We start from the raw sequence: 14474 nt of genomic DNA on the forward strand, positions 1-14474 counted from the left end.
ATCAAAAGAACCAAAGACTAAAAACTACTTCAGTCTGTGTGCACTGAATTTAATACATGAGTTTCACAATTAGAGTTGAATTACTGAAATAAAAGAACTTTTCCACAACATTCTACTTTACTGAGTTGCACCTGTGTATGTAAATTATCCACAATTAATTTCAAGCTTCATGAAATGAAATGGTTAAGAGCCTTTGTGCTAAACTGTGATTCTTTAACACATATCAGCTTTTTTTTTGTACTGTATTGCTTCGAAATACCATTGTCCACTTTTCAGCCTGTAAACATATCACTGGCATAGTGTTTAGAGCTTACATTATGCATAGTTATTCATAAGTGTGGTTGGTTCAGTTACACATTTAGGTTGTCAAATCATGCAAAAAAACTATTTTAAACAAGACTAATATATAGGAATATTTTCTAACTGTATCTTAATAATGAACAATTATAGCTGTATAAATATTGTCTGTTTATGTTGTCAGATGTATTCCATGTAAGTCAGCGCTTCACTGATCTTTAAAATCAGCTCATAGATGTCTTTTTCTACTGTAAATTTATCTGTATACAAAATAAATTATTTTATTGCAGCAAATAATTGTGTATTAAATTCTTTGTTAGACTACCAGATATAAAACAGCAATTATAGTACAGTTGAGCTGTTTTTACCATCTGATCAACACTTCTCATTTGCATCATCAAGCAGACTGAGCCATGGAGATAATTATGACAAGCAAACACAATACATCTCTACAACATAATTCTCATTTTAATTTTTGAATCGCATTCAGTCATTTACAGAATAATCTTCAGGTTAACATCAGACACTACCAATCCAAAAGTACTGCCATAGAAAACACTAAGAAAGGGGTTAGTTATATATATTTATCTGCTAGTATTCAAAGTAACAAAGGGAAAAATTCTAATATGGCAGATCCATATTTACACGATGTGTGGTCGCTAATTGACATGCAGCAAGTACAGCTGGTATCCATGTAGAAGAGAGTATGTGTGTTTAAATGTGAAAAGCTGAAGTTAATATATTAAAATGCTTGTGCACTTTGTCATGAGGGTTACACGAGTACAGTGATATTAAGCGCCCTTAATTCTATTTACCTTTGAGATGAATATAGCTTCAGCCCCATGTGTTAACAGTATGATGCATGTGTATATATTGATGAATTGTGAACTATATAATAACTTCTGTGTAAATGTGTGGTCCACCCCCAGCTCCTGGTCCCTGCAGTATCTGCTTTGCTGAAAGCAGCTTAAGCTGAGTGATGGCTTTCAGGAAGTGCACAAGTATGACTCGCAGACAAAAAAGTTCTGTTTATAGAGCTGATGTCATTCAGCAACTCACATCTTTGTGAAAACAGAGAGAACTGTCTCGTTCCTTTCTGTTTATCTCACTTCATGGCCTTTCCTTTACCCCTGCCTTTACCCTTCCCAGAAGCCCCTGGTTTCTCTTGCTTGACGTCTTTTGCTGGTTTAGCTTTCTTCTGCTGTAAGAAAAAAAAGAAAAGAAAAAAACAAATCAGGTGAATGAAGATATTTCGCTTATATGTAGGACCTGATGGAATATGCAGACTGTATCTGAATTTTCTGTCCCGATTTCAAGGCAAATGTGGAATTAAACAGAATGAATTTACACATGGTAAAAAATTTAGCTGAAAGCACTACGCTCTTAGTGGTTACAAAATATTTAATAAGCTTGTATATCATAACATGTAAACTTAAAATGAAAAGTGTTTCAATTCTGTGTGCTAAAATTCTGTGGCATAAACTTAAAAAAAAAGGTCATAATTTGCTCACCCTCATGTTGTTAAAAACTTTCACTTTTTTAATTAAAACAAGGAACTGAAGATTTCAAGCTTCAAAAACAATAAAACATTAACATAAAAGCACCCACTTTAAGATGGCTTTAAGAAACAAATCTGTTTCTAAACTTTATGCCTTATGAACCGATAACAGTGGTTTCAGAAGATTTGGAATATAGAGCATGAGGCATATGAACTACTTTTATTGTACTTTTATGCCTTAGAGCTTGAATCTCTCGCCTATACAACTGTATGGAAAAGTGAAAAATTCTTGAAACATTAACATTTTATTTTCAAAGAAACAAAGGAGGCCATAAGCTTGGAACGACATGGGCACAGATACAAGCTGACAATTATAATTTTTGGGTGAACTACTTAACATTTCAATATTCCGCCTAAATGGTATCTGACCACTATATAAAGTAATCAAGTCTCTATAGTAGACATGGGTTAAACTTGATGCATATGGACTGTTTACAATGTCTTTAAAAACATTTTTAAATGTCAATGTTCTGGTTGCATTGACTTGATAGAGGGATAGAACTCACAGGTTTCATTAAAAATATCTTCATTTGCATTACAAAGTTGAATGAAAGCCTTTAGCATTTGGAACAACATGAAGGTAAGTAATTGATGAAAGAATTTAAACTGTGGGGTGAACTTGGCGATTAAAGTAATAGTTCACCTAAAAATCATTTACTCACCCGCATATCATTCCAAACCTGTATAAGTTTCATTATTATTTTGATTATAAAGATATTTTGAAGAATTTTGAAAAACCATACAGTTGCTGGTCACCACTGACTTCCAAAGTAGTGAAAATAAATACTATGGAACTCAATGGGGACCCTCAACTTGAACTTTTGATTACCAGCATTTTCTTGTAACTTATACAGCTTTGGAATGACATGGGCATGAGTAAATGACAAAATGTTTATTTTTGGTTGAACTGATTTGTTTTTGAGGTCAACGTAATTGTAAAACTGATGGAAAGACAAAAAGAGACACTGAATTGTTATTTTGATATCTACCTTGACCATTGCATCTGCTGTAAGCCCATCATCGTCTTCCTCTTCCTGCAACTGAGATTCACTGTCAAGCTCTCCTAAAAGCTCAGGGTCAACAGCACCTTTCCGGCTTTTCTTCACCACTTGTAAGGAGTACGGCATAAGATGGGATTCCTTATTGTAGGCTCTTGTAAATGCAGCTTTCACCTGCAGAAAGGAAAAAAAAAACAGAGCTGATGGGGATAAAGTGTGGCATACAGCACCTCCAGATGTTTTACAGTTAAAACAATTAACTCAGACTGAGCAGGCATCTGTCAAAGCAATGAACTGTCAACCGGACCACCGGTTTCTAGTCCTGGAGGAGAACTCTACAGTATGCTCAGAAAATCAAACACACACACAAACCTTGGAGTCTAGTTTAGAGTAAGGATCCGGCTGTCCGCCCCACATGCTGATCTCCATCATGTTATCAACATCATCTTTGATGATGTCGTAATCATCCATGAGCTTCAAGCTCTGACTGGCTCCCTCTGAACCTTGCGACTGAAGAGGCTCTAATATTGCTGAGCTCAAATATGGCAGGTAATCCAGATTTATGGCTTCCTTGCTACTTAACGTTCTGCAGGATAAGAAAGACGCAAGATTTTAGGGAAGCACAAATGTAGCTTAAAGAGTTCATACTTTAGACAAGAAGGAAGAAAGTGTTAGAAGTGTGTGATTTCTCACTTTAGGCTCATGTGTGAAGCAAGCTCCTGTATGATGCGGCTGTGTTTGCCAGCTGATGAGAACTTGCCCAACCAGCTTGGAAAGGTCGGAAACTGACTCATATAACCCCGCATCAGTTCCCCAGGCAACACGCTCGCATAAATCGCCTGGGGAAAAAAATATAAGCACAGATTTACTAAATATATAAAGCTTGGTTTTGTTTTCACTGATCTATGTGAAAACACTTAACCTTTGTGAATGGATTTTGTAATATGTTACAAATCAGTGCTACAGAAAAAAAAAATTGTTTCTTTGTTTCTGCCTTGAAAATGTCATTTGGAAAACAGCCACTTCAGGGCCTGATTATCTCAGTGCTGCTGCAGCAATCAAAGCTGTTGACTGAGGATTTGTTGGTCAACACTGATGAGAAGATAATGGCAGGAAAGTGTGTTACCTGTGTGGGAAGCAGAGACCATGCCTGTCTGGAGCGGATCTGTTTGTCCACTAAATCTCCATCGCAAATGCTGTCTGCGGTTTTACTCAACAACACCAAATGATTCTTCAGATTTCCCCTGATGAACAGCAAATGTCACAATTATACCATCACGCTTTCATTTACAGTCAGAATAAACTTGAAACGTCTTGTAATAAATACATTGTGCACAAATAAAAGCTGCAAATGTTATTATGTTTTATGGATTTTCAGTACAAGATAGTATTGCAATAATTTTTCTGACACAAAATTAGGGAAACGGTGTATGCTTTTTATAGGAAGATTGGGTTACACTTTATTTTAAGGTGCTCTTGTTACAGCGTACAAATTTTAAGTTAAGTAATGGGTTAAATAAGGGATAATGCATGGCTAGCTGGGCATTTAATGATTTTAATGCACGACATGGATGCCAGGAAGTGCATTAAAATAGTTTAATCCACAGCTAGGCGTGCATTATGCTGCTTATACCACGGTCATTTGCCAGCATTGACAAGATAGAGCTGTTAATGATATTTGCAGTACAATATTTGACCGGAAGGGTAAAAATTAGTTATTTTCCAAGCTTCAAATCAGACAGAGATGAAATAGTGCAGTAAGATCACATATATTTGAACTGATTACAACATGTATCTGTATGAATAATCGACCAATCGATCGAGAGAGATGCCAGTTTTGTGTTCATTACCTGCATCAGCACGTCTCTCTACAAGAAGGCTGAGTTTAATTACTTCAAAAACAGCGATTACTTCCTCGTTGCTGAGGAACATAATGTAGTGGTCTAGTATCTATACTATTTTATTAATAAAAGTTTGCGTGTGTGTGCAAAGCAATCTCTCTATGTGTGTGTGTTTGTTTGTGTGCGAGTGATATGTGTGGGTTAGTGTGCATCAGTTAAAGCAGCGCATTTATAGAACAGTGATTAAACTGATTTGGAATTACCTGTGCATAATTTAATTTTTTTTTAAATACATTTTGTATGTCCTGTGTGTAACAATAGCTGCTCTATCTAGAGCAGGTCTTTTCATGGGGAGCAAGCGAGAATCACCTTTTAAATTCCAGCAAATGCAAAAATATAGAGATATGTATTGGATATTGTAAAGATGTGGAAAAACTGCCCTTGTGTGCAAGTCTAAAACCTACCCTGCAGCAGCTGGTCGGACATGCAGGTAGTTTTCTTGAACAAATAAAGGTGCTAAAGAGTAATCATGGAAGAAAAGGTCTGATTTGTCAATCAAAGACATGTGGGCGGTTTCCTCTCCTGAAGTAAACACCTTCCGACACACATCAAATGGACCCTGCATATGTAAACACACAGATATTCATACTGTAGAGTCCACTCACATCATCAATGCACCAATGATTGTACAGTGTGTGTACAGTATAATGTATTTAACAGCATGCACATACCAGTTTCATGTCCTTCTTAGCATTGTTAGCATCAGCTTTGGCCTGGTCATAGGTCATGACTTTGTCTTTAGCAGACCACATGCTCAGATTATGCAGTACCTAGGGAATAGAAACCCAATAATTTTGCAGTGCTGCTAAAGACACCGACTCATAGTTATTCAGGTAGGGTAACAATATGAATGATAAAGACAACTGATTTGTTTATTAATACCTGCCGAATATCCTGATTAGATGCCAGAATGACTTCATTAAGTGCTGGGGGTGGGATCTTCAGACCCTCTTTGAAAGCTATAGACATTATAGCCCCCTGTTTAGACAAAAAGGAAGCTTAATTATTTTTGACCGCAATAAGTGTGATACTGACTAAAATAGTATATTCATTTTTTTTTTACACTTTGTTAACATGTCCTTGTTACAGTGTAATCTAACAAAAAAGTAGTATTACCTAGAAATAACTATCAACATGTACCTACTATAGTGTTTGGGTCCAAAACATTCGTCTGAAATTTTCACACGTTAAAAAAATCTCACGTTGTGTCAATCACGTTTACACAATGACGCTGAACTTTTTATCCATTATAAAAAATTCAGATCAGGTTCAATTTTCTCCCTATCACATCCGTAACAAGCATTTTGATAGGAAATGATGATGAATAAGAAAAAGAAAAAAAACTGTGTGCAAGGACCTTTAGAGTTAGTTGGTTGTAATAGTCCATAATTTACTGTTAGTACTAAAAAATTTAACCTGGGATGTTTAAACCTGGAAATAAAACATTGAAACATTTTTAAATCCAAAAACACAAAGAAAAGATATGAGGCAAAAATTAATAAGAAACATAAAAAGAGAATACAAGTGACACAAGGTAAACACATTGAAATAAAAAATAAAAAAATGATGTCAATTTTCTATAAAACACTGATTTAATCAGTAAATTATTTGAAATGTCAGTCAGTGAGCACCTTGATCTGCTCAACACGGGGTCTCTGAAACCGCAGGTCGTAGCAGTAGTTAGCCAGCGAACGGATCTTCTGATGATTGCGGTCATTACACATGCAGATAATGGGAATTTTTGACTGTTTTATCAAACCAATCATCTCCTGTGTGGGTCAAAGGGAGAAGCACAAGAGTCAAAAACCACAATGACACTGGAAACACTGGTGTGTACCAGTTTAATTGCACACTACTATTCTACTACTCACTGCACTATGTAGTCTATACAGTGTAAAAGTACACAGTATGTGCATTTTCTGCATGTACAGAATACCTACTTACAGTACATTTGCTCAAAATGATCAGTATAGAACTCAGTATTGCATAGATTACTGTTTCCCACATTGCAATGACTGAAAAGGATGCCAAATGAAAAGGATGCCAAATCTATGCAAAAACATTTTTCATCAAAACTATAATGTTAGTTGTTGCACTCAAAAATGAATAAGCTAACGCTCCACACATGGCCATGGAAGCCATAAGGATTTAAACATTATCTGGGCCACTTTTTGCTCCTTGAGCACCACCTCTGGTAAAGACAGAGAATGCAATCAAATGAGAGTGTGTATGCCGACCTGTATTCCTCCTCTGTCTTCATTTCCTGCCATCCCGTCCACCTCGTCCATTATGAGGACGTGTTTACTGCTCACTGTCTGAGATGCACCTGACACCATTAAACACAGAAACATACAATGTTTACATTATAATCACTGAGGTTTAACTTCAAACCCTGTTACAGATGCTACCTAATTAATTAAGCTAATTACCGGAGTAGAAGTTCTTAATGCTGGTGTTGTTGAGTGATTCTGCAATCACTTCCTTTAAGCTGTTCTTACTGCGGGTGCAGCTTGCGTTCATCTCCACATAGCTGTAACCCAACTCCTACAAGCACATATGGAACTCTATTAACACGTTAACCAATGCAATGAAACGGTAAAAACAGACACACTGCGTTTACAATCATTCACTAATGATTTAATTCTCGATCCCATGTTAAACACTTTAAAAGGATTATGCAGACTTTTTTTGAAACAGTTAAACACAATGTTCATTTATAAATGATTATAAGTGGGAATGAGCTGACCTCACAGACGAGAGCAGCAGTAGTGGTCTTCCCAACACCCGGAGGTCCAGACAGCAATGCAGCCTTAAATCCTGAACCGTCATCTTTACTCCCAAACTTTCCAAATTTGGCTGCTTTCCAGAAAGACAAAGACACAAGAATAATGAAAATTGGTCAAACAGAATTTTAGCCTAAAGAGTGCATTAGAATATCAACACTGAGTATGGTCCGAATGGTATACTACCCATTATATACTGCTAATTGCATACTACTGTTAAAAGTTAGTATATGAAACCGTATGCACCATTAAAAATGCTCTTGCAAGAGTAAAATGCAAATGCTTATGATTAAGTCAAGTGCACTGCATTATGGGAAACTGTGTGCTCTGGTTATATAATGTATGTTTTGGAAACTGTAGCAGGTCATTGGTGCAAACAGACCTTGCAAACTGGTAGCATGACATTCTGAACATGGGTAGTTGACATGAAATTAAGTAGATTCAGTAGTATCACATGCTACTAATAATAATAAATAAAAATAAGAAAAAACATTTGAAACAACATTTCCAATTCTTTTCTTATAGTAATTTCATTTATTGTTATTATAATAGGAAGCACATGTAACGAGGACAAAATAAAGTGTTACCATGTAGACTATGATATATACTTCACATTCATTGATTGTGAACATTAAGTAGGAACAAACTTTAAATACTTACATGGTGCTTTTGTATTGCCGCTGTGATGTTTATGCCAGTTCTGTAACCAACGCAGAAGCTTGTTAGCACAACTCTGATCCCCCTGCTGCCCAATCAGGTTCTTCAGACTACGGGGGCGGTACTTATCCACCCACAACAGGCTGCTACCCTCACTCCCAGGGGTAGAGTGGGATACAGGGGATGCTCTCTTGGATTGATCAAAGCTCAAACTCTTTTTGACCTCTGAACGAGAGGCCCCAAGTGCTCCAGATTTAGAAGCAGATCCAGGCTTAGACTTCCCTCCTGAGGTGCTTCTCTTGTTGGGGCTGGGCCCTTGTGGTGTGGCCTTGTTGGATGGGGTAGTGGGTTTGCCTCTAGAGTCTGGAGTCCTTGTTTTAGAGGATTTATTCTGCAATACGGAAGACAGACAGACAGCTTGTTTAATAAACCAAATTCCAGTATGTGAAGCAAGGCTGCATGAAATAAAAAACGGACATATTTTCTATGCAGTATTTTGATTTTCTGCAATATATGTTTCAATATGAAAATATACAGGACACATTCACCAGATAACTTAAATAGCTATATTTGGAAATAATTATTTACTGTGGTGCATAGAAAATAAAAATAAAAAGCTGAATAATGACTTTTTACTTTGAAGACTTTGTGTGTGTGTGTGTGTGTACAAACAACTCTTTTATTACTAAACGTTTTGTGAAACATTTGGGTGTTCAGAATAAGAATAAATCTATTACAAAATTTAACCAAAGTTCTTTCACTAGCCATCAAATAAAGTAAAAGAAATGAATAATAATAATAAAAAAATAAATACACAAATTGACAAGATCCCTAGTTTTTTGGCCTATTCCATAATCGATATAACTTGAAATAATATGGTTTTTATTATGATTATTATTCAATAAAAATATTAAACAAAATAAAGAAATATATTACTATTGTACAATAAAAATTCAGTTTTTAATAAAAGCATTAAAATAAAAAAACAGGGTAGAACAATTAACTAAAATGAAAATTACACATCGCTATCTATCTTATCAAATTGATATCAGCAAATCAAAGGCTATAGTTTAATTGAAGTATAGTCTCTTATAATTCTGTGTTTTCAGAGCAGTTAACATTAAATACTGCTTTTCACAACATCTCTACAAGTGCTTTGAGTTCGGTGTGCATTTGGGAATGCAATGAGGGCCAGGTTCACTTTATTTTTATTCATATTTGCATAACTTCCAACATTTTTGCAGACCAATACTGCACCAAAATAAGCTTGAGCATCTGACATTTTGAAGTGTAAGAATTTGAAGATTTTAAGTGTTATTCAGTTGTGGTAAAGAGTGAAGTCAGATGCAACTATTTTAATTAGCAGTAGAGTCTTTGAGACATTTGCATATTAAATTGAATGTAACATAGCAGCTCAAATTACAATATATTACAAAATAATCCCTATATAATTTATTTTCGTTTGCATTTAGCCACATCATTACATGGATTTAATAAGCTAAATATCATGCAGCCCTGGTGTGAAAGAACAGGGGGGTTGATGAGAGCTGCTGTACCTCTGCCTCTGCTGCAATCTCGTATTTCGACTTCTTGCCTGGTTTGGTTCTTATGAGGTCCAACAACTCATCTTCATTAATGATCTTAGTTCCAAAACTTTCCGCCTAAGGAATAAACATTGAAATGACATTATGTTAAAATAATTACATTTAATTCAGTTAAAAGGGTAAATTAGAAATATATTGAAGCAGCAGCATGTGGAAGCAACATTCATGTTCGAATACAGAGAAATAATGACGTGTTAAAAAAAAAAAACAATATTGAAAATTAGGACCTTCTCAGTCTTTGAGACTCCACTGTCTCGTCCCAGAACAAGGTAAGTAGTTTTACGGCTGACGTTTCCTGTGACTTTGCCGCCATATCGCTCTATTAGAGACTTAGCTTCATCCCTCTCTATAGATTCTAACACACCGGTCAACACAAACACACAACCCTCCAGGCAGTTCTCTGCTCCCTAAAACACACACACATAACATTGTTCAAGCTGCTTAAAGGAGAAGTATAATTTGATTCCTATTATTATTATTAAAGATAATCACAAATAGCAATAAGACGACAGGCCTTCAGTTGTCAACATGAGTCATTTTTTCTACCTGTGGTATCTCTTTAGACCCCAGTGCTCGTGGTCCTTCTCGGTTCAAATAGTTACGGAAGGCTGATGAATTTACCCGTTTTTTCTCCAGATCCTCAGGACTTGTACTCTGAAATAATAGAGACACATGCTCACTAGCACAGCAAAACAAGGTAGAGCCCTATTTTGTAATCTGTTTTTAAACAACATATTGTGAACAACATTCAACATAAAACCAAATATGTTAAACTCTCTTTTAACTTATACCCTTAAACAACAATTAAAAGCATACTGACATATCAATTTACTTATTTAAAGAATCCTATAAACAGGGGTGCACATCATTTTTTCAGCCTGGTTCTCATAAGAGAACCTGGAGGTTTGGTCCTCACACTGCATATAGCGTGACCCATTAAATATAACTATAAAAAAATAATTAATAATAGTTGTAATATTATTGCACTTTATTTAGTTAGTTTTTTTTAATTATAAAATAATAGTAAATAAACTAAATAATAGTGTGTGATAATATTTTTTAAAATAAAAAGGCAGTCCTAGTATTAAATACAAATATATTTATTTTATAGTAAACTTAAAAATAAAATGCTAATATTTACTACTACTTTCTTTGTTTGCCTAATTAAGAAGAATCGCTTTATGTATTCCCCAATTTTAAATAGCTTTTGATAAAAGCGTCTAAAAATAAATAAATAAAAAGCGTTTTCATCATATTCAAACTTTAAATTAGCAGGCTTTTATTTTGGTAGGTTGCCGGCAAGTAAGTATAGGCGCTTCCGGATTTAGCACTGCTTATTAAAGAGCGTCAGTGGATGAATGACACAGTTTTGCATTGTGCTTTGAAAACAGCATGGCATAGCCTAGATTTATGATTTCAGGTTGAAAATAAAACTTATTTAGTAGTTGTTTGATCTAAAATGGTAATTGTGTAATAACAGCTGTCAACCATGACGGTACGCAAATACGCTATCAGAACATATTTATATAACGCTTTTTTTATTTTGGTCGCGCATGCGGACCACTTATGTGCACCCCTGCCTATAAATCAAGCAGCATATTCAAATAATATACCTCTGGTTTTGTTGGTGAGGTTTTATTGGGTGCACTGTCACTTTTAGGAGTGGAAAAATTCTTTGATTTTGTCATTCCCGTGGAAACACTAGTTTTGGGCGTAGCTGCCCGCTCCGAGCTAGTTGGTGAGATCGGCTCTTTCTTAGGAGAAATCTTAGTCTGCTTTTCACTCCTGTCTTTCTCCCTTTGCTCTTCCACTTCTTCCTGTCGTCTTTTCATCTGAGCCAGTTTGGAGCTGGTCTTCACAGGACTCTTTTTAGGGGACGGGTCCTTTTTGGGTTTGGTGTCTGAGGAAACTGCATGAGAGCTGCTCTTGGAGGGGGAGACAGAGTCCACACGAGCCTGAGAACCCAAAAACAAAGAAAAATTAACAATACATGACATTCATGTACTTTTTTGGCTGCACCACATGACTTTAAAGACAAGTTTGTCAAGTTAATTTAATTATTTTTAACTCCAGATATTTTTACATTTGAAAGGATTTGCTTATGTTTTTCTTTACAATTAATAGATATGACAAAAATGAACAATATACATGTTTACATAATAGATGACAGAGAGATGATAAGAGACAAATTCACCGACCTTTTTCAGTAAGGGAGCTTCATCCAGTTTGGCTAATGTTCTTGCAAATTCCTCATCATCATGGATCTGCTTTTCCCACTAACACAAAAATACAAAAGTTCTGCATAATGTGTTCATATATATATATATATATAAATGTACTAATTTTTTGTGTAATAAACCAGCTATTAAAAACAGCAGCCACATTTGCATGCAATGTTTTCCGATTAAGGCATGTTCTGAATAAGCCTTTATTCCAAAAAAATTAAAGCTACAGGAATATTCCTGTATACATGGTTATGAAGATAAACATCTTCATAACCATGTATTCATAACATCCTCTTGTGGAAATCTTGTGCTTGACATTTATTTACATTTATTTTAGTAATTAAGAATCATAATTAAACTCTATAATTCCCTGATTACCAAATATAACAGCATCCAATTCTGATTAATAGAGGAACATGTGCTGTGTGTCCTAAACCAACCTCCATGTCTTCATCCATCTGAAGTTCTTTTGCAATGGCTTCATCACTGAGCAACTCCTCGGTTTCCTGTGAGGGCTTGCGAAGACCAAACAACTATGAGTTTGAATTTTTATACACTTTAAGCCCACACATTTTTATTTATTCTCTCTACTCACTGCCTTCCTCTTGGTGCTGGTACTGGCCACCATTTTCTTGTCTGACCTCTGAACGCTTGAGCTGCCAAAGAAGGCCATTACTGAAGTAGGAGTTTGTTTTGGTGGTGTTGGTCCAATCTTTGGAGAGATGGTTGGCTGAGAGCTCTTCACCCCTCCCTTTGAGATCGCGTTTGGGGATTTACTGGATGAGACTTTCACCTGTTTTGCTTTTCCTGAATCTGATTCTTTCTTGCCTTTAGCTGTTCCATTTTCTTTTGGTTTCGTCTTTTTCAGAGTCATAAACGTATCATCCGAATCTGGGACAATAAAAAGAGGACAAAAGAAGAGTATAAATGATCATCTAGGCTACATGTCATATTAATGGCCTAACAGCATTATATTATACATGTGGAAATTTGTTTGTTGACTCCCTCACCAGAATCAGACACGTAAGTTACTGGGTGTTTCTTCACCGTGACGGCATCCGTCTCTTTAGTGCCCTTCTTGGTCTTCTTCTCCTTCTTCACCTCCTTCTTCTCTTCCTCAGAGTCTAATATAAGATGGGACATGAGAACATAGTGTGACATTAATCATCAGCATGATTTCCAGAATGTGTTTAAAAACCCCTGGACTGAGCTGAGGTATTTCTAAAAACCTCAGGGGCACCCATCTCTTGTATGGCCACATTCAGGGTATGTATTTGATAACCGCCATTTCTTAACATTATGAACATGATGGGCATAATCAAAAGTTCACTAACATAAAAAAAGCTGTTTATGAACCTGAATCAATTATGACTCTTTTCTTTCGTTTTCCAGATGGTTTCTTGTCAGATGTGGGACTTGTGACCTAAAGAGAGAAAAAGGATATTGTGTAGCACTACATAATACATAAAACACAAGACATTTTAAAAATGAATAAAGAAGTCACATTGTAAATACCATCTCATATTAATAGATTCAGTACAAATATCATCATGACATTAGACTGTGGTTCTACCTTAGTCTTTGATTTTTGTTTCTTCTTCTGCTCTTCATCTGTGCTGGTGCTGCCATTGGCAGGTTTGGTGGATGCAAAAAACCTCCGGATATCCTGAAAGAAACAAAGGTGCATTAAAATAATTGCACACACCAATAACATTTTATTTAGTTTTATCATTGTTACTTCATACTGGAATAGGCTAATAATGTGTTATGTAGAGCGTCTACCGTGATAGGAACCGCTGGCTGAGTTTGTTCTGTTGCATGTTTACATTTCAAAGTTGACAGTAACAAACAGGAAGCAGGTGCTTCGTTATTACCAAAACATAAAAATCTGTATTGTAGTGTTATGTAGTATCACATCAGTTCATAAAGGCCTGTCGAAGTACTGGCAGTCAGTCGATCTTAATCGTTAAGTTAACGTTAGACTTAATTTAAATGCTTAAATGTTGCTCGACCAAGTCATAAACAAATGCACATTTGTGAGAAGCAAGGACGGAAACACCGCAGCCTTTGCATGTTTTATTGTTTTTGTAGCTCTAATCTATTAACAAGCATGAAAAAGCTGCAAGTTGTTGCTAACTGCTTTCTTTAGCCAAACAGACTGATCCGCTGCATTGAGCTCTACTCTGATTGTGTCTTTATTTCTACAGACGGACCAATAATAAGGTGACTTACCATTTCTAAGCATGTGTCAATAGCGTTTCTTTATTTTTTGACAGTTTTCGAGACAGTGCTGCTTCTCTCCAATCCTCTTTGGCGCCAATGATACTCAACTCAGGCGCAGCGTGATGACGCGCAGACGGAGGGAGCGCGAGACGAGCGCAGAACCGATTGAGCGCAAAACATTTCTTTTTGAAGGTGTCGATAATCCAGTTTGTGAAATACAATTATAAT

At 35.9% G+C, this 14474-nt stretch overlaps 1 protein-coding gene across 3 annotated transcripts; it reads right to left on the reverse strand.

Annotated features, from left to right (window-relative positions):
• Nucleotides 1-742: 742 nt before the first annotated feature.
• On the reverse strand, nt 743-14388 carry LOC113044266 (replication factor C subunit 1). Of its 3 annotated transcripts, none has more exons than XM_026204087.1 (24): nt 14256-14388; nt 13597-13689; nt 13380-13446; nt 13034-13147; nt 12619-12914; nt 12464-12529; nt 11997-12074; nt 11412-11753; nt 10345-10452; nt 10026-10205; nt 9751-9855; nt 8198-8585; nt 7501-7613; nt 7184-7298; nt 6992-7080; nt 6386-6523; nt 5637-5732; nt 5426-5524; nt 5159-5313; nt 3980-4097; nt 3547-3692; nt 3226-3439; nt 2845-3027; nt 743-1498 (listed from the first exon to the last, which is right to left on the reverse strand). In XM_026204087.1, the coding sequence occupies exons 1-24, from the start codon at nt 14256-14258 to the stop codon at nt 1403-1405; spliced, it is 3402 nt and encodes a 1133-aa protein (XP_026059872.1). In that variant the 5' UTR covers nt 14259-14388; the 3' UTR covers nt 743-1402. The 3 variants fall into 3 exon arrangements, with proteins under 3 accessions (XP_026059872.1, XP_026059871.1, XP_026059870.1); XM_026204086.1 differs by having other exon boundaries at nt 7501-7610; nt 12464-12538; nt 14256-14387; XM_026204085.1 differs by having other exon boundaries at nt 12464-12538; nt 14256-14387.
• Nucleotides 14389-14474: the final 86 nt, after the last annotated feature.

Source organism: Carassius auratus, chromosome 26 (genome assembly GCF_003368295.1).
Source record: "Carassius auratus strain Wakin chromosome 26, ASM336829v1, whole genome shotgun sequence".
Classification (NCBI taxonomy): domain Eukaryota; kingdom Metazoa; phylum Chordata; class Actinopteri; order Cypriniformes; family Cyprinidae; genus Carassius; species Carassius auratus.